The sequence below is a fragment of the Eutrema salsugineum genome, unplaced genomic scaffold, assembly GCF_000478725.1.
Source record: "Eutrema salsugineum unplaced genomic scaffold, Eutsalg1_0 scaffold_10, whole genome shotgun sequence".
In the NCBI taxonomy this organism is placed as follows: domain Eukaryota; kingdom Viridiplantae; phylum Streptophyta; class Magnoliopsida; order Brassicales; family Brassicaceae; genus Eutrema; species Eutrema salsugineum.
Genome location: NW_006256908.1, coordinates 11,730,319 through 11,750,156, shown reverse-complemented (window position 1 = coordinate 11,750,156; position 19,838 = coordinate 11,730,319). Strand labels below are relative to the sequence as shown.

At 36.3% G+C, this 19,838-nt stretch overlaps 6 protein-coding genes across 8 annotated transcripts; 4 read left to right on the top strand and 2 right to left on the bottom strand.

Moving 5' to 3' along the window:
- The first annotated feature begins 158 nt into the window (after positions 1-158).
- Positions 159-1,743, top strand: LOC18026497 (protein SYM1). The gene is made up of 5 exons (XM_006411483.2): positions 159-515; positions 820-975; positions 1,067-1,199; positions 1,277-1,316; positions 1,458-1,743. Exons 1-5 carry the CDS (start codon positions 234-236, stop codon positions 1,543-1,545), a joined length of 699 nt encoding a protein of 232 aa, XP_006411546.1. The 5' UTR covers positions 159-233; the 3' UTR covers positions 1,546-1,743.
- Positions 1,744-1,831: 88 nt separating this feature from the next.
- LOC18026496 (B3 domain-containing protein At3g25182) lies at positions 1,832-2,425 on the top strand. The gene has a single exon (XM_006411482.2). It carries the CDS (start codon positions 1,832-1,834, stop codon positions 2,423-2,425), a length of 594 nt encoding a protein of 197 aa, XP_006411545.2.
- Positions 2,426-3,772: 1,347 nt separating this feature from the next.
- LOC18026495 lies at positions 3,773-4,661 on the top strand. The gene has a single exon (XM_006411481.2). The coding sequence runs from the start codon at positions 3,800-3,802 to the stop codon at positions 4,562-4,564; it is 765 nt and encodes a 254-aa protein (XP_006411544.1). The 5' UTR covers positions 3,773-3,799; the 3' UTR covers positions 4,565-4,661.
- Positions 4,662-12,064: 7,403 nt separating this feature from the next.
- LOC18026494 (chaperone protein dnaJ C76, chloroplastic) lies at positions 12,065-14,319 on the bottom strand. The gene is made up of 9 exons (XM_006411480.2): positions 13,996-14,319; positions 13,756-13,884; positions 13,536-13,665; positions 13,287-13,407; positions 13,099-13,180; positions 12,919-12,972; positions 12,704-12,742; positions 12,516-12,615; positions 12,065-12,434 (listed from the first exon to the last, which is right to left on the bottom strand). Exons 1-9 carry the CDS (start codon positions 14,224-14,226, stop codon positions 12,304-12,306), a joined length of 1,017 nt encoding a protein of 338 aa, XP_006411543.1. The 5' UTR covers positions 14,227-14,319; the 3' UTR covers positions 12,065-12,303.
- A 376-nt stretch (positions 14,320-14,695) lies between these two features.
- On the top strand, positions 14,696-16,840 carry LOC18026493 (F-box/LRR-repeat protein At2g42730). Of its 3 annotated transcripts, none has more exons than XM_024148513.1 (5): positions 14,696-14,740; positions 14,824-14,897; positions 15,057-15,993; positions 16,136-16,276; positions 16,372-16,839. In XM_024148513.1, the coding sequence occupies exons 3-5, from the start codon at positions 15,070-15,072 to the stop codon at positions 16,693-16,695; spliced, it is 1,389 nt and encodes a 462-aa protein (XP_024004281.1). In that variant the 5' UTR covers positions 14,696-14,740; positions 14,824-14,897; positions 15,057-15,069; the 3' UTR covers positions 16,696-16,839. The 3 variants fall into 3 exon arrangements, with proteins under 3 accessions (XP_024004281.1, XP_024004282.1, XP_024004283.1); XM_024148514.1 differs by having other exon boundaries at positions 14,715-14,731; positions 16,372-16,840; XM_024148515.1 differs by having other exon boundaries at positions 14,726-14,740; positions 15,040-15,993; positions 16,372-16,840.
- Positions 16,841-16,987: 147 nt separating this feature from the next.
- On the bottom strand, positions 16,988-19,726 carry LOC18026492 (50S ribosomal protein L1). The gene is made up of 10 exons (XM_006411478.2): positions 19,147-19,726; positions 18,632-18,709; positions 18,471-18,512; positions 18,280-18,382; positions 18,040-18,104; positions 17,894-17,938; positions 17,683-17,790; positions 17,515-17,602; positions 17,383-17,429; positions 16,988-17,285 (listed from the first exon to the last, which is right to left on the bottom strand). Exons 1-10 carry the CDS (start codon positions 19,708-19,710, stop codon positions 17,208-17,210), a joined length of 1,218 nt encoding a protein of 405 aa, XP_006411541.1. The 5' UTR covers positions 19,711-19,726; the 3' UTR covers positions 16,988-17,207.
- Positions 19,727-19,838: the final 112 nt, after the last annotated feature.

Below are 19,838 nucleotides of genomic sequence, written 5' to 3'. Positions count from 1 at the left end.
CATACATACGCGCCTGTTTAATTGCCGGTTTCACGTGACGACGCCGTTTTACAGCGTATTGATCGAATCGAACCGAATAAACTTAACCGAGTCGAAATTCGTCAATTTTATATCAAAAAATCGAATTTCACGATAAACCAAACCGTGAAAAACAAATGGCCAGGAGAAGAAGACTCATTTGCGATTTAAAGATTTGGGGAAACTCTGTTTCGACGGAAAGGAATCATTTTTAAATGGACGCATTGGGTGGTTGCGGCGGCGCTGGCGGTTTCTGGGGATGGAATAGCTTCGATCATCGGAGGAAGAAGAAGTCTTCCGGCGATAGAGGTAATCAACGAAAGTCTGGATCGTCGGATTCCGTCGATGTGAGCAGAGACGGTGGCTATCGGTTTCCCTTAAAGCAAGCTGTGACGGCCGGCGCACTCACATTCACCGGTGACACGATTGCTCAGTTATCTGGGAGGTGGAAAAAGAGAAACGCTCTTAAACAATCATCTTCTGATAAACCAGACGAGGTTCGTCTGAAGAGATTTCTTTCTTTGTTGGTCATTTTCGAGCTGATAAATTTGAGAGATTTTAGTGAAAAGGTTTGATTTTTTGACTAGATATGATTCAATTTTCTGCTGTGATTTAGTGATACCTAAATTGAAGTTGGAATTTTTCATAACCAAATGTTGGTGTGAGGTCTAGTCAGTGAGTAGTGACAGTATCTTTTGATTCAAAGTGTAATGTTGGGATGATTTGATATCTGATCTTCTTGCAAAAATGTCTTTTACATTGGTTAAACTTGGTTTGACTAAGGATTATCTTTAACCTCAGGAGGAACTGTGGAACATTTTCTCAGAACATGACTGGGTTCGTGCGCTGCGGATGAGTTCTTACGGGTTTCTCTTGTACGGCCCTGGTTCTTATGCATGGTATCAGTACCTTGACCATTCTTTGCCGAAACCAACCGCGAAGAATCTAGTGCTTAAGGTTACTATTATCTCTAGCCTTTTATGTTTATCTTGCTTTGGAACATGTTGTGCTAGAGTTTTTATTTGTATCCACCGATCCCTTTTGTTAGGTTCTGCTTAACCAAGTAATCCTCGGTCCATCTGTGATCGCTGTTATATTTGCTTGGAACAACTTATGGCTGGGAAAGCTCTCTGAGCTTGGAAACAAGTATCAGAAAGATGCTCTTCCAACGCTTCTATATGGTAAGATACCAGTTAAACAAAGCTGTCCTTTTTACCATATTGTTCATTATATTTATAGTTCTTGGCAATTGCTACAGGGTTTCGCTTCTGGGTTCCCGTTAGCATACTTAACTTTTGGTATGGCTCTCTCTCTCTCTCTTTCTCTATCATTATTAAGTTATTTGGATTATTATGCATATATAGTAGGATCGGTGAGTGTAGAGTCTGAATTTGGCATTCTACATTAGATATCTGATTGAAAAGGTGTGATGTTTACAGGGTAGTGCCACTTCAAGCTCGTGTAGCATTCATGTCCATGGGTTCTGTGTTTTGGAACTTCTACTTGTCTTCAACTATGAGCAAGTAGATACACATATTATTCGATACGGGGAGACGAAGAAGACATGAAATTATAAGCTTTTTTTTTCTAAATTGTAATACAGTATAATGTTGTTGGAGGATAAACATTTGTTATTTAGATTTTTAGTTTTAATTTCCTTTTTTTAATGAACAGATATTCATGAAAGATTTTTTAAATCCATCTTATATTATCTTTCTTAAAATATACATTAACTCACTTTGATTTATATATTAAGAAAAGATACATTAACTTGAGCAATACACTATCTCTCTTTGAAAAATTGTCACTAACAATGACAAACAGAGATGTGGAAGAGCTTGTGCCCTTTAAAAAACGACATTTTTTTCGTCTTGAGATAGAAGACCAACACATCGTCGCTGTGGAGCCGCAACATCAACAACAAGTAGAAGAGCTGCCCGAAAAGTATAAGAACAAGATAATAGAGATGAAAGGCACAGAAGAGACATTAATAACCAGAAGGACGTTGACGAAGACCGATGTTGATAAAGGTCAGTCGCATTTATCTATTCCCATGAGTAGCTTGTTGACTCACGATTTTCTGACGTCTGATGAGAAGGAAGAGACACAAAACCGAATAAAAGGGGACCGAGAAGGAGGTTTATCCGAGCAAGTGATTGATCCGAGGTTAAAAGTATTGGAGCTGAAGCTGAGAAGAACTGATATGAAGAAGAAGAAGAAGACGAAGAAGGGGAGGACAGGAAAGACGAGTTCGTTGTATTGCCTGGCTTATCAGTGGAACGATGTGATCAAAGAGAATACTCTTAGACAAGGTGATATGTTGCACCTTTGGTCCTTTAGGTCTCAGCAAAGGCTATGCCTTGCGCTTGTCTTGCTTCGAAGAGAAGAAAGGTTATTGGGAAATTAGGGTTTGGGACTCTATACCCTTATTTTCTAGAAAGCCTTTAGAAAGCTGTGTTTGGTTTGTTAGCTAAGTTATTTTGATAGATCTTGATGTGCAACATTGCACGAGTATACATTTTTTTTTGTTTCTTCTGTTAGTGTTTGAGTTTTAGTAGACTAAGGTTTCTAGCTAAGGTTTTTTGGTTATTTTTGTTTGAATGGTTGTTGGCCATACATTAGATTTGTTATAATGAATTTTTAGCTGTGTTTTTGAAATTCGCTGAGTAAAAAACGAAGCTATAAGCATAAAGCCTTAATGGTACGATAGCTTGTGACCCTTACAGTTATGAAATAAACTGGTGATTAAATCTCAATAGTATTAAACTCTTTTTTGGGTAATTAATCATAATCAGTTTTAAGAAACCCAACCTTTTACACCATTGCAAGAACTTTTAGTTTTCTGTGTTTCGTCTCAAACTATACCATATATAACCGCGCCAAATAATAGTAAAACTTCGTCTGATGCCGAAACGTGGCCCGCACAATTCCGAGAACACTCTCATTGCCTGTTAATTTTCGTATTGAATAATTTTTTTTTTAGATTACGTTTTTTTTCAGTTGTATCTTTAAACTGAATTGATCGATATTTGACGGATATATTAAGCTGATATTTGTTAGTTACGAAACGGATCATAGTCTAGACAAATACTACTTTTTCTTCAAAATATCCACTACCAAGTCCTACGTATATGACTAATCAACAACTCTTTATTTTGTTTGGTTTCGTGGTTGAAATGTTGGTTAGTTTTAGGTATAAGATGGCAATGTCTTACCACATGTTAAATATGAATAATTGCCAATTATTATAATGAGTTTCTAGTGTGTTTTTTGTTTATCTATTCAAAACTCTTCTTGTCGTTGACTTAAAAAAAAAAGTCACAACTCTTTTTGTCACGCTCCCTTCCGCGTCACACGCATCTAACAGAGATATTCGAACCTTCGAAGAGCCAAAATGCAATATGAATACACGAGTATATAAAAGAAATACACGAGTATATAAAAGATATAAATGCAATGTTTTTAATTTAAGTTGAATACATCATAGACTTTAATGTGTACTCAAATGCAAATCAAAGGTAAATCTATTTTGAATGACCAATTTGATTTGTCTAATGAATTAATCAATTAATTAACAATACATATAGTGGTGTCTGAGTCTGACTTTCAGGCGCACTGTTAGTAGTGTAATTAGTGTGTTAGAAACGATTGGTCCACACGTAATTATCCGAATGCTAAAGTTATTATGGTAATTAGATACAAGGTTTAAATACCTAACCCCATTTCTTATTCCATCATCATCTCCTCCAAAACACACAAATACTAAAGTAAGAAAAAAAAAATGGCTGGAGAGGAGTTGTTGAAACTGTTCGAGGAAAACTGGTCGGAGAGACCAATCTTCAAGAAAGAAAAAAACTCTTTGAATCTCAGTGAACAAGTTCGAGAAGAAAAAGAAGAAGAAGAAGATGTGAAGAATAATCCGGTAAGCTTTCTTGTAGAGAGGGCTATGAGTGATCAGACGATGATGACGAGTTCCAAGACGAGCTTGTTTGTTTTTTCATCAGATGATTTGTTCTCGTCTCCTAGATCGGTATTAAGCGTTAAAGCATCGCCGATGAAGCTTCAGACGATTCTCTCCGGGAAAGAAGTGAATGAGTTCTCGAAAGCGGAAAGGGAAAGGGTATTCTCTGAAAAAACAGAGAAGGAAGAACAGAGGAAAAAGAAGCAGAGCAATGTGAGAACGAGAAGGGGAAAGAGTATGTCGGATTTGGAGTACGAGGAGCTTAAAGGGTTTATGGATCTGGGTTTTGTCTTCTCCGAGGAAGACCATAAAGACTCAGATTTGGTTTCGATTCTTCCTGGATTGCAGAGATTGGTGAAGAAAGATGATGGAGGACTGAGAGTAACAGAGGAAAACATAAGCAACGGAAACAGAGTAGCGAGACCCTATCTGTCGGAAGCGTGGGATCTTTGTGGAGGGAGAAAAGGGAAGAGACAGATGACGCCGGAGATAAAGTGGAGAGTTCCGGCGCCGGCGGTTAAAGAAGTTGAGCTGAAAGATCATCTAAAACTTTGGGCTCATGCAGTGGCTTCGACTATTCGATGATAATAGCACAAAAGCTATATCCGATCCTTTGTGTATCTGTTAGCTTTGATTATTCTGGTTTTAAATTCCTGGGAATAAAAATGATTGTTCACAAAACTTCGATTTTCGTTGAGATGCGAGAAATCTCTAAAGATGACAATTGAATAAAAGCGTCATTTTCGGGAAAAGAGAATTTACCATTAAGTGGTGGGCCAGTCTTCTTATCTATAGATAGAATAAATTTATAATTGAAGCTTCAGTTATACTCCTTCCGTTTCATAATAAATATCGTTTTAGATTTCATTTTTTTTTAAAAAGAGTGTTATTCTGCATTTTCAATATAACTTTTTACTTTTATTTCCTGTTTTATCCCTCATTTAAAATAATAGTGTTTATAATTAAATATTATAAAAGTATATTAATTAGGGATATATTTGTATATTTTCTTAATTTCTTAATCTATGTGAAATGTGTCAGACATTTTTCTGACGACATGGAGGGAATACATTTTTCTGAGTTATTTTCTGAGTATAAAATTATTCTGAGTTATAAAATTCTGAAACTACAATTTTTTTTTTCTTGTTACATTACCAGTATATCAAAAAGAAATTTATCACTCAGAAAATTCGCTCCTATGTTTTGGTCAACTTCTCCCTTAGGCACTTCTAACTTATGTCTAGCTTTTGTTTTTTCTTTTTTTTTTCAGCTGAAAAACTCAATAACTTTCTCCAAGCATTTAAAAGCCTTCTCTCTGATATCGTATTTAATTCCTCAATTCTCGCTCTCTGCTGTTCTCTGAAATTCGGTCATGAATCTCCCCAAAAAAATTTGATTACAAAATGTTGAAACTGTTTTTTGGATATATATAAATATATATGTGGATTATGTATATTTATATATAAATATATATGTGGATTATTGCTGTAAATCTGATAATTTGTTTACTCCTCTTTATTGTTTGCGGAATCTTTGGATTATGTATGTATCGTCAATGGCTATCTTTTTCTAAGAACCCCTCATCTACTGCTTCCATTGTCGATCACGATGAGGACAGATCCAATCAAGTTTGAAGAATTATGGGATTTTTGGTTTAATTTGTTATTACTTTTTTTGTTTGGATAAATAAATTAAATGTATATGATTTAATTCAATATGATAATTTTGTGGTCATCGTCTTTCAATGGAATTAATATGTTTTGCTCATCTTTTATGGTTATACGTTCAACGTTTTAGACACTAATTTTCACTAAATGATGAAACTTAAGTAATTGGAATATTATATATATAAAAGACCTAATCGTGAATGAATTAGTTATAATTATAATTTGATTGAATATGTGTTCATGATCCACACTCAAGAATACATGCTTTGAAGGGTAAGCAGTAAGCATGTGCACATTCATACGCTCTTCACTGAAATCGTCTGTAAGGAACTAATTAATAGACACACGATCAAGAAAGTGACATGAACGAATACAAATTGTTAGATCCAAAAAAAGCTCTCAAATAAATAAAAAAGAATCAAAACTCATTTAATCTAAACACCAACAAATTGAGTGAACATCTACTATAGCTAAGGAGGATGCGTGATGCGTCCATCTTCTTCTAGGTCGTACTAGATGGTAGCTTTGATCTTCAAATATATTATATGTAAAACTGTCGAGTGAGAGAAGTATAAGTATGAGGACGAAGATCATCGCCGAAACACACAAAATGTCAATCTTATTCTTATGTCAATCCATTCATGTGACCCCGCTGGATGGTCCATCAATGTTGCTTAATTTTGCAACAACCACAACTATGATTATTATGATCAGCCCTATCGTACGTTAACAACATCGAGTATATACACATATTCTTTTCAAGGTTATGATTCTTATATATTAATTACTTCATTATCTAGTTACTAAAATCTTACAATGTTCCTTTTAAGACTGATTTTTTTTTTCTTAATTCTTTTTATACACTTGTTTATCAGTTAATGTTAAAAATAATAAACTTAAAGAGGTATATTACTATTGGTTTGTAATTATGGAAAGGAAATAAAATAATGTATGTATAATTCTTTCCGTACATACATTATTAAAAACACAGTACAATAATTAATTAAAATATTTGATACAATGTCGCCAATTGTCACAGGGTTGTTTTGCCTTGCCATGTCACCACTATCCACACAATTATTTAATGCATAAAAAGCGAATGTCTTTATTTTTTTTGTCATTAGTTTATTCAAATATTACAAACACGTGCCTTACTATTTTGGGCTCCATAACTATGGGCCAAATATGCTATGCTGATTCACCGTGCGTCTCGGAAAGACGCAAGTCAGTACGGAAGAAGCGAGTGAGAAATTTGTCACTACTCTGGATATTTTCAGTAAAGAGACGAAGGAAGAAGAAAGAAGAAAAAGAGAGAAATAGAGACGACGAAAGAGGAAGGAAGAAAGCCAGAAACCATGCCAATGACTGATACGCAGAGCTCTGAACAATCTTCTTCACCAGGTATGTCTCACGACTTAAAAAAGACAACGTACGGTGAAGAATCGGAAGCTGTTTAGCAGAAATTGGGAAAACAACTTAGATAAGATGTTCCATTCGAAATTTAACCAGAATCTTGGTGGAATTTAGACTTATAAGCGTTTGTTTTTTTATGCGATTCTATATTCCTAGTCACTGTATTCAGAGAAACCTTGTTCTGCGTGTTGTTGATTTTGTTGTTAAGTGCAAAGAAGAGTGGCTGGATTGAAGACGAGGATAGTTGCTTTGGATTCGGGAGTAAAATCTGTGAAAGAAGCTGTTGCAAATGTAAAATGCATCAAAGAAATGTTAGAGGGGAAGCTCAACAGCTACAAAGCTGACTTGTTTTCAAACGATGTTACCACTATTCAGTTTCTAAAGGAAATGGAGGACAACGAAGGAACACTCAGGTGATTTCCTCTTGCTTGTTTATCAAAAAATCGAATTCCTTGTACTTAATGACATAAACTTTACGTTTGTGTTTATGGATTGCTTTGTGATGCAGAGTTGAATTTTTCAAAATGGTTGATAAACTGCACATGGAAATAAGAGATTTGGGAGATTATGTAGCTTCCAGTTTGGGCAATGGCTTTGCAACAACAACAAAAAGTGAGAATCCGGAGGACCAGAACATACAGGTGATTAAAGAGCTCAATGAAAAGATTCTTGGATTAGAGCAGAAAATGGTGGTGATCGAAGAAGATAAAGAGGATCTCAAAAAGAAAAATCCAAGCCTCGACATGAAGCTCAATGAGCTTGAAGAGTCAAATTCAAGCCTCTACATGAAGCTCAATGAGCTTAAAGAGAGAAATTCAAGCCTCGACATGAAGCTCAATGAGCTTAAAGAGAGAAATTCAAGCCTCGACATGAAGCTCAATGAGCTTGAAGAGTCAAAGTCAAGCCTCGAAATTCAACTCAAGGAGCTTAGAGAGTCAAATTCAAAGCTCGACATGAAGCTCAATGAGCTTGAAGAGTCAAATTCAAGCCTCGAAGTTCAACTCAAGGAGCTTAGAGAGTCAAATTCAAGCCTCGACATGAAGCTCAATGAGCTTGAAGAGTCAAATTCAAGCCTCGAAATTCAACTCAAGGAGCTTAGAGAGTCAAATTCAAGCCTTGACATGAAGCTCAATGAGCTTGAAGAGTCAAATTCAAGCCTCGAAATTCAACTCAAGGAGCTTAGAGAGTCAAATTCAAGCCTCGAAATTCAACTCAAGGACCAAGAGCAAAAAGAGCAAAAGCTTACGAAAACGTTCACAGAGGTAACTAAACAGTTCTAAATCTTACTCACTTTAATCCTGAGACAAACGCACGTTCTGAAATTTTGCTCTTCTCAATATTCAGGTTAAGAAAGACCTGCAGGACGAAAATGCAGAGTTATTGGCACTTCAAACAAAAATGATTGAAGAACTAGACGATGTTACCAAAGGTTAAACAAAATGAGTTCAGATCTACATGTCACCAAACAGGTTCATACTTGTAAATTCATTGTGACTTTATACTAGAAGATTGAGTATTTTTGTGTTGACTCATCTTTTTTGAACCTCTAATTTGTTTTTTTTGTTCTCAGAATGCGTCTAGTGGGAACCACATCATTGATTCTCCACTGCAACAAATTGTCAATCGTCTTCCAGAGCCAATGAAAAAGATCATTGCTCCTAAAGGGAGCATTACTGGGGATGAGCTAGGAATCTTCATGGGAACATTTGTCAACATAACTGCATATATAGTAACTCTGGCAAACAAGAATCTGAAATTCACAGCAATGACAGGATTTGCAACTTTACTTGGGGTTATCATTGGGACAATGTTCAACAATATTGTTAGCTACATATCCACGGTAAAGTTTTCTATAATTAGATAGTTATTTTTGCTAATCCCATTGAGAATAGAGTTGTTGGTTGTTGCTAGGTGTATGTCTCATGATGCAACTTGATCCTTTTAAAATAAATTCTAGATTTTATTGTTTTTTTTTATAGTGGACAAGGGTTCATAATCTCAAGACTTTTATACTTTGGATTATACTTTGGTTGTAGACTTTTATGAGTTTATCCTTTGGTTGTAGACTTTTGTTTATGAAGTGTTTTGGTTTATGGTTGTGGCAACATATGTTTTTTTAGCCCTCTCTACTTTATATTTCAATGAATACCCGACGTAAAAAAATTAAATAGATAATAACACTGAAACACTAATTAAGAAGTATATTTTTTTTAAAAAACCCTACAAGGAAAAGAAAAGATATGTAGAACTAATAATCTGAGATCATTGTCCCCAAAAATCAGCCGCCGTGTTGATCTTCGACTAAACCATCTGAACTCTCTTGGATAATCACTCCAGCCGGCTGCAACCTTCCAATTTCGATATTGCGTAAGCGAAAATATTCCTTTTTATTTTCTTCTTTCTCAACCAGCCAAAGCAATATTCCTGTATAAATGAGTAAATAGATGCAAACAAAGCAAAGGACTAAGGTGAAAATGAAATCTGCATTGTCTATTATATCATCACGCCGTGAGTCGAACGTTGGAGAAGTAGATGAAAACGGAGGAGGTGCCATAGATTCCGTTATTACTATTATTATTCGTTGATCGAGCATATATAACTAAAACAATTGTAAGACTACTTATATATATATAATTAGTACGAGAGGGCTAATCCTGATCCACGTTTCCTATTAAAAAATAAAATAATAAAAGTATAACAGTTATCTAATCTAGATTTTTTCTTGTTTAGAGTTTGTTAATTAATGCATATTCTCTTAAATTAAGTCCCATTAAATTATAAGATTTAGTTAATTAATTTATAAATGATAGATCTCCCAATCGATGTTAAATTAGCAGATTTTATACACGGGACTTATATCCATTATTTGAAAATATGCATTAATCTATATGTGTATATATATATATATATATGTATATCTAGTGAGCCTTAGGTAAGGTAAACAGCTCTTATATGTTTATTTTCTATACAAAGACTTTCACAATAAGGTGCATTAATTCTTCTCTAATCAGGATTCAACAAGAAGTGCTTGAATTTTCGGAGTCGGTCTCGTAACGCCATGGATACATCACGATATGAAGAAACTGTAAAAGTGTTGTTTCGGATAATGATGGTGATGACCTTCATTGTTATCCTTTTCGGCTCTTGTCTTTGTGGTAAAATGTGCTCGCAGATGTCGTCTAGTCAGAAAGATGAAAAAGATTATGCATCTGAATTTCAACCCATTAATATATCTAACGTATGAGCTTAATGGTGGACGATCAAGGCGAAGCACCAAAGTTTGTGAATGAAGATAAAATTCTTCGTGTTTAGGAATTAATTATGGAATAGCTTTTAGTCACTTTTAGTCTTTAGAGGTTTTAATTTTTGTTGAAGATTTTGTTTTATTTATATCACATATAAAGATTTTAAATATCTGCTTAATTATATAGCGTTTTTATTGTTGTTGCTACTATCTTTTTAAAAATCTATCAGATATACATTAATGATCTTGTGGTTATATGTATTTATCTTCTGGAGACAATTATCTTTAGAATTTATCATTCAATATAAGAATATATATATATATATATATGAATCAAAATCATATTTTTTTGGTTCAAAATACGACTAGCCACTCTATATACACAAGTGTTTTTCTCTTTTATAAAAAATTATTGAAGACCTTTGGTTAAACTATAAGTCTATAATATCACAAATTATCTAGTTCGTTTGATTGCTTGACCATGGGCGATTATAGTGTAGATTCGCCAGAAGAAACGTTATCAATTCTGTATTTCATGGTTGGAGAAATATTCCTACTCCTTGTTGGATGTGGAATCTTTGGATTGTGGGTCTTTCGTCAGTGGCTATCTCTTTTGAAAGAACCTTCATCTACTACTCTCATTGTTGACCACGACGAAGAACAAGGATTAAATCAGGTTTGAGGAATTATGCGATTTTTGGTTATATTTGTTATAAGTTTAAAAAAAAATATGAGTTCTATATGATAATTCTGGTCATCGTCTTTCAATGGATATTGTATGTTTTGTTCATCTCTCTCCTCGTAATATTATGGTTGCGTTCTACTTTTTTACAAACCAATTTTAATTAGAATATATATAAGATCTAATCGTGAAGGAATTAGCACTTTATTAATTATATATGTGTTCGTGATCCATCAATTGATGATTGTAAAAGCAAATTGAGAAACTGAGTAAACAACGCACAAAGCCGAAGAGCAAGAAGGTGACATGAATAAATAGAATTGTTAAATTCAAGAACACTGAAATCAATAAAAAAAGGTAGCAAAACTGGCTTCATCTAAAAACAAAAAAAAAAAAAATTGAAAAAAAATGTCTATTAAAGCTAAGGAGGATGTTTTCATCTTCTTCTACGTCATAGTAGTAGATTGTAGCTTTGATCTTCGAATATATTCCACGTATAAATCGTCGTCGTGTTCATTATAATTCTTGGCATACCGGAGTAAAAAGAGGCAGCCAAAGAGTGAGAGAAATATAAATATTAGCAAGAAGATCATCGCCGAAAACACAAATATCAATCTTATGTCGATCCATTCAAGTGACCCCTTTGTTGGATGCTTCATCGATGTTGATTTAATTTTGCAACAAGAACTCTAATTATTATGATCAAGCCCTATCATTATATACCAACCTATATATATATATATTCTTGATAGTATCAAATCATTAAATTAACTCAATATATCACATCACTATCTAGTTATTAAAATCTTACTATGTTCCTAAAACAGTTGACTTTAAGAACATATATTAATTTATTGTTTCACAAAATTTGAGTTTTTAAGATTTTTTATTCACTTTTTATTAGTTAATATTAATAAATAATTAAGTTTAAGGAGTATTACTATGGTTCATAACTACGGCAAATAATGATGTATTTATAATTAAAGATGAAAATTATTTGGATATAATAATGTCAACTCTTCATACCCAAAATAATAATAACAACGATAATCTCAACTCCTGTTTTTTTGCCACGGTGATACGGTGATACTATAATAGCTTAACATTGAAAACGTTTATACACTTGTTCTTTTTGTTTTTTAATTACTTTTGCTTAAGTCGATGTGAGGAGAAAGCTATACAAGTGTAGAACGGGACAAATATAACACACGACCCGTACCAAATGAAGCTATTACGTAGCCATAGAACTATAGGGAAATGTCTCCATACAAATATAACACACCCAGAGACCATTATGACTCATGCCTCTGGGTGGTTTTCAGTTCTCTCCTCTGGAGGCAGAGTCCGGGAGTTTGAAGGTGGGCCGCTTATCCACGCCTCTTCGTGAGTATTCCCTCCATCTCCTAGCTGCTGCGGCAGCTCTCTGTGCTCGTTCTTGTACTTCTTCCTCTGTCATAAACATCAAAATTGAGTAACTCTTTTATGATCATCGATCAGCCAACGAGGAAGAGAGTTCACTACCAATCTTACCGCTTTTCTGGTATTGATTCTGTTTGCCCCATAGGTTATCCCAATAGGTAGGTGTTTCCTCTGTGCTTTTCCGCTTCATCATTCTACTTCTAGCTTGATTCTGAAACATAACATAGGTAAGCACAAGGTGATCATGAGGTTTGTGATCTTTCAAATAGTTTTGCAAGGTGATGAATGGTAGTTCATACCAAAACTTTTGCTTGCCTCTTTTCCCATCGAGATCTCGCCTGTTATGGATTCAAAGATTGATCATCAGTTCAATGAAAGATGAAGAACAATAGGCTACCTTGACTCACTAAGGATGAAAACATGGGCCAAAGTCATTTTCAAAGTGGGAATAACAAAGACTAAACAGTCGAAAGATAAAGGACTAGTAGGAACATTGCAGCTATCATCAGCTTACCATTCTGAAAACATCAACTGCTCCTGATCCCATTCCAGAAAGCATCAGAGCAACCTGATCAATCAATGACAATGCCAAGAGATTAATGCAGGAGTTTAGTAACAAATACTATCAAGCAATGCTTTATGTTTCATCTCAAGTGAGTAACAAGATAGCTACAAGAGAGATGCTAGTCTTTACATTAACTCTTTCAACCCGTCGCATTTCGTCTTCAAGCAATGACAACTGTGCAGCTGATGTCTGATAGATACAATCCACCGGGCTGAAGAGAGAAAAAAGGAGAAATTAGTTCTCTGAAATTTGCTAACAAAGATCCTGAAGTGAAGTCCACAATCAGTTGCAGCATCTACAAGAACATATTAGCTTACCATGTTTCAACTGCTTGTTGAACTAAATCTGGGTTGCCACGCTGGTTACAGGCCCTTGCTCTTCCAAAGTCTTCCTCAATTTTAAATACATCTGGAGCCACATTGGCACAGTTTTTGCAGCCTGTCATAAACAGCAGACGCAGATGTAGTTACTTCCAAGATAGTCAGTGTTGGTCTTTTCAATTATTGCTACCAAAGCTTGAACTTGGCCTCAAAATGAAATGCATCTTGACGAAATCGAAGACATACCTATACAAGCAAACTCATCAACAAAAACATGATCCTTTGGGCTGGATTCATCTAGAAAAGGATTGATGGCAGTCACTGCATACCCATGGATTTCATCGTAAACCATACGCTGTACAGGGTCACTGAGAATCTGCAATTGCAACGGTTATCGGTAAACCAAAAAGGCACATACTTTACCAACGGATACAGAGCGTATTCCAAGTTAGAGTAAAAAGCTCACCTCATAGATATCGTTTATGAACATGCAGAAATTTGTAGTTTCTGGGTCATTGCCACTCAAATCTGGATGGCAAGATTTCATACAGTTATAGTACGCTTTCTTAATCTCCTCCTGTGTTGCATCTGGAAGCTATTGACATAGCAGAGAGGAGAGTCATCAAAGTTACAAACTTTTTGATCTTTTTTACAATTTCGAAAAAGACGAATCTAGTTTAAAAGCGAAGAAGTGTGGGGAAATTACCAGTCCGAGAACGGCATAGTAATCATCGTCGACATCACCGGTGGAAAGAGAAGAAGCATCCTCAGTTGCAACTCTTAATCTTCCGACGGCGCCACTTCGCCCTTTTCCGGCGTACGAAGGTAAGCACACACCGGTCTTCGCCGAGAATCGCGACGCACATGATCTGGAGCTAAGAACAGAGTTCTGGAACTTGAGAAGATCCGTACAAACAGGGGAAAGTAGCTGCGCCATTGATGAACAACCTCAAAAGGTCCGGTCCGATTCAAAAAATATCGTCACCGTAATTTCAATTTCATTCGCAGGAGACGATTTATTTGAATTAATATATTTAGATTTTTTTTTTGTGTGTGAAGGGAATGAGGAAGAAGTTAAGGCGTGCGAGGGTGAGAGTGCTGACGTGGCAGGATAAGAACCACGGAAGCGTATTTGGAATCTGAGATGAATCTAGCGGCGACCGGCGAAAGCGTGCTTAACCGGAGGTGGCACGTGTCAGCTAGTGGAGACATGTGTCTCTTCACGCTTCAACTACCCGCCAACAAGTTTTTTCTTTTTTTTTGTTCTCTTTGTTTGCTTGATCTCACACGAAATCAAATTTTGATAAACTCAAAAATACAAAGATTAAAACAAGCCCACGTTTCTCTCACGTGACATCTTTCCCAAATTAGACTACCACCAAGTCCTTTCTTCATCACTCCTTCCACTTTACTCTTTCCCTGAGGAGGAGAAATGGAGTCATGTAATAGATGTATCGTCAGTTTCCTCGTTTCTTCTCTCAAACTTCCAAAACCTTAACTTTTAAATGTTTTCACTTTTGGTCTCTTCCAACAGATGTCTCTTTGGTATTGAAAGTTGAGAGCTTTCATTAATTTAGCGCCACTGCTAGCACTCTTGCGACTAGCAAGGTATGTTTTACGCTCTGTTTCGTACTCTTATCTCTCTAGGAATCACTGGTGTCAACTAAAATCATGATTAGTTTTTACAAGACTCTGAATTCACTCTGTAGTTACTGTGTCTGAGTCCAAATTGCTGAAATTTCTAGCTTAGTTCACTCTGTGTTTTAGGGTTTTAGTACTAATGGTTGCTAAAGATGAGATCAGCCGTCTACCAGACGAGTTTCTTGGACGTATTCTGTCTTTTCTCTCCACAAAAGAAGCTGCTTCAACCTCAGTACTGTCTAAGAGATGGAGGAATGTGTTTGTTTTGGTTTCCAATATTGACATTGATGATCGTCAATCTGTGCGTAAGACTACTCGACGAAACCGGAGTGACACCCCCAAAAATTTCATGGCTTTCGTTGACAGATTGCTTAACCTTCAAGGTGATTCTTCTATTAAGAAGCTCACTCTAAAGAGTCATGTCGGTGTTCGAGGTGGCACTGACTCAACTCGTATTCGAAGCTGGATTCTCAACGTGCTTGAGCGTGGTGTTGTGGATCTTGATTTGTTCATCTCTTCCAAAGGAAAATCTTCACCAGTGCCTTCGTTGATCTTCAAGTGCAAGACATTGGTTAAGCTGAGACTAGCTCGTGGGTTCACGATCAAGCTTCCTCCGGATGTTTCTCTTCCTATGCTTAGCAAATTATATCTTGACTCTGTTGATTTTGATGGAGATGGTGATAATGTAGTTGGAACTCTTCTATCTCGTTGCCCTGTTCTGGAAGAATTGGTTGTTGAGGAGCAACGACGGGTAAAATGGAATGGTTCGGTGTATTCTCCATCTCTAAAGAGACTACACATCCGATCTGATCACAGTCTTACAAGTATTTCCTTATATGCTCCTAATCTTGTCTACTATAAACACTCTGGTTATGTTTTGGGTAAGTATCCAAATGTTAAGCTGGATTCCCTCATTGAAGCTAGACTCAATCTTCGGATGGATGAAATAAGAATGCAGGGAGTGAGACATGGATCTGTTGGTTTTATCCCCGCTAATATTATAAATCTCATTAATGGAATCAAAAATGTTCGAGTACTTCACTTATCCAGCGGCACTCTAGAGGTAAGCTTCCTAATATCTTCTTTTTTCCGTGTACCATTCTTTTTTAGGCTCATGGAGCATGAGAATCACTCGTGGCTTTTTTTTTTAAATTTTGTATTTGAGTGACAGACTAACACATTTTGTTTGGTTTGTTTTGTTGAAGCTTCTTTATTTCTCCTGTCAAGAAATGCCATTGTTCGACAGCCTTGTTAGTCTATCCATTGGGAGTGACAAGGAAAAAGGATGGCAAATGCTGCCACTTCTGATCAAGAGTTCTCCAAATCTAGAAACTCTCATCTTCATGGTATCTCACGACACACACACACACAAACACATCCTAAACGCCATAGATATTGATATGTCTTTAACCTTAGATTCTTTGTTTCTATTATGCTTCAGGGTCTCGATCACTACATAACAAACAAATGTGGGGATGTATGTGTTTGCTATGACTCCGAGGAGAGCATAACGTCTTGCCTATCATCATCCCAAGTGAAGGTGCTTGAGATACTGAGCTATCGAGGAACTACAAGGGAGCTGAACCAAATGAAGCATTTCTTGGAGAAGTTACCGTGTCTTGAGCTGGTGAAAATTTGCGTGGTAAACAACTGTAGTAACGTTCAAGTCAACATGGAAATGAGGAATCTTATGATGCTTCCAAGAGCTTCATCAAAGTGCAAGATCCAAGTCATGTTTTTAACGAAACACAACCAAGTGATGTGATGAGTAGCAGAACATTGTCATATTGTTATGTTTTTACCTAACTAGTAAGGAAGCTTTATTGTTTAATGTTTATGAACATATCATGATATGTTATGAAATGATTGTGTGACTTAATTCTATTAAGTAGAAGAATCTTCTTATATACTTTTGTTTCAAATTCTGAGCAGCATTAGATCTTTTTGGCGTGTGCTATTTTTTATCAAATATAAAAAACTTTATCAAACAGCCAACACATTTATATATTTGTTATTATTAATAAAGAAAAAGCAAGACTTATGATGGCCTACTCGAGTTACGGACTAATGTGGGGAGCACTCCCTTTGTTTTATAAGCTCTCAAACAACAAAAAACTAAGGAGACACAAAGACAAAAGCCAATTCGATCCATTGAGCTATTAAAAGACTAACCTAGGAAACAACAAATCATAAAAATGTTTCAAAGATTCAGCATTCGGAAACAGTTTCCTGGAAATGAAAACACTGCGACAAGCTTTTATCTTTTGACTCTACTGCTCATTTGAGCTGCAATTTGGTATAGTGATCCGCTGCCCTAGATAACGATTGAATCGATACCGGATAACCCTTTCCCATCTGCATAGAACCATTAAAAAAAGTTTTCATTTATGCTCAATGGAATCTAAAAATGTATCAAAGAGGAGATATTAGTGGATTTAATTCAAAAGCTTACCGTACTGCATAAGTGGAATGCATTCACATAACCTGCATATTTGGAAGCTGCAGAAAAAGCAAAAGCGTAAGCACTCAAATCAACCAAACAAAGATCTCTATACAAAATTATAAACTTGGTAAGACTTATTACTCTTTTTCAATCCGGCAGGCTTAGCCAGCAAAAGGGCGTTCATAAATGCACCAACATTCTCTCGCAAAGCATCCTCAGGAAAGCTCATCTGGTTAGGGAAAGTGTTCTTTGTAAGAATAAAGCTAATGAAATTAGGATAATTTTTAACTCTTTGGGAAGGGATGTAACCTTTCCAAGCGGCACATGAAGAATCGAAGTTTTATCCATTCTGAATTTTGTATGTCCAGCTTTTGCGTCTTTCACTGCTTTCGCCACATCCTTGGTCACACTACCTTGCTACAACAACAAAAATTATATTGGTTATAATAATTTAAGGGCAAGAGGTAAGCATACTGAGTGATACATTAGAGTAAGATGTTGAGTGAAGACTCCAACTCACTTTGGGGTTTGGCATCAAACCGTGATTGTTAAGGATCCTTGATATCTGTGAAGAAGCAAACAAACACCATTTGAAAATATTTAGTGAGAAGATATTGCCGCCATCATGTTTCCAACGAATTTGGATAAGTGCTTAAATCCAAGAACCTTGTAAACACGGGGCATCATTTTCGGAGTTGCAAGACATCTGTCAAAGTCGATCTTGCCACTTTCTGCAGATAGAGTTAAGAACGAATAAATAAATCTACCATCGGAACAGAATTCGACAAACAAATATTGCCACTGGAAATGAGATAATTCAGGAGAGAGCCAAAGGCAAGCTTATGCAATTCGATGTCAGTACTGAATTATGGAAGCAGGATGAAGTAAAATGCATTGGTTCATTACTCAAGATTTCCTCAATAAGCTCAAGACCACCGACGACATCAGCTCCTGCAGCTCTTGCATCCTCTGCATCAGCTCCCTCAGCAAAGAAAGCCACTTTCACATCCTGAACAAGTGAAGATCATTTCTTCATATCACATAAAGAGCTGATATATATCAATTACCATGAGGGATTAGAGAGGCATTTCTTGTACCTTTTTAACAGAATGTGGTAGAGCCAAAGTACCACGAACTATCTGCAGTTTAAACAGTGATATCAGAAAGGGAAATGATTTAGAAGGACGGATAAGAATGAGAATTTTTAGAGAGAACATGATAGCGAAACATGAACAAAAATTTGCAGAGAAAAGAATACCAGCTCAGATCGGCCTTTTTCAATGCCCAACCTCACGTGCGCCTCAAGAGTTTCATCAAATTTCGCCTTGGCGTTGGACTGAACCATTGTAGGAAACAGCATAAGAACGAAAAAAAAATGACGAATATGATGGATGAGTCCAAGTTTATCTCTAGCCTTCCTAGTTACTCTGTCTCTTCAACGTTAACACAGCAATGTCTATTACAAATTTATAAGGATCCACGACTCTCACACTACCACCATTAAACAAAACGTGTTTCTATGTTTATAGTGTTTAGCATCCTCTTTTGAGAGGTTTCTATGTTCACATTATATAGTCAAACTAACAAAAAAAACGAAAATCATCTAATCCCCAACAATTGTTGCTTCCTTTCTAATACATCATTTGAAGTACCCTAACAACGAAACAAGCGAAAGTTTAATCCTTTCACATCATATAAACAAAAAACTAAATTGAACCCTGAATAGTGTAGCTTCCATTCTATTACAATGGCAGCTCAGTAACTAATACTGACCTTAATCTCTCTAATGGCCTCCATGAGATCGAAAATAGGTTTCTTTCCATGCTTCAACTCTGGTTTAAGCAATGTTGGCAAAGGAAGAGAAGAAGTATCCTCTTCCACAGCAGTAGCTCTCAAAAACCTTCTTCTAGCCCGATTCTCTGATTCAATCCTCTTCCTCTCCCTCTCCATCTCCTCCGGAGTTCTCTCTCCCTCGTCCTCACCGGCGACGCGATCCTCCGGAAGCGGAGCCACGCGCTGAGCGTAAGAAACGGGACTGATTGAAGGAGCGTCTTTCACGTATCGGATTTCTTCTCGCGTCCAGCTCGAACGATCTTCCTGGTTCGCAGATAGTGGAGGAGAAGCGACATCGGAGGTTTCAGATTTCTGATCCTTGGGTTTGGCGGCGTACGACACTGGCTCGAGTTTTTTGCGGGATTCATTCGGCGGCGGATTTAGATTCGAATCAGATGATTGAGAGGAAGAGAAGAGCCTCGGGATTTGTGGAAATGGAGATGAAAAGGGTTTGGTAAGACCTTGACGGCGAGCTTGAGAGAGTAGAAGCTTCATTGCTGCCATTGTTCACTTCTTCACTCGCAGGTCCCTTTTTCGTGTGAAGTGCGGTTTTGTGGGTTTAAGAGGATTTCCGATTTCTCCCAATTAGTTAAAGCTCTTTCTCAAAATACTATAAAACCTGAGGGGCCAAA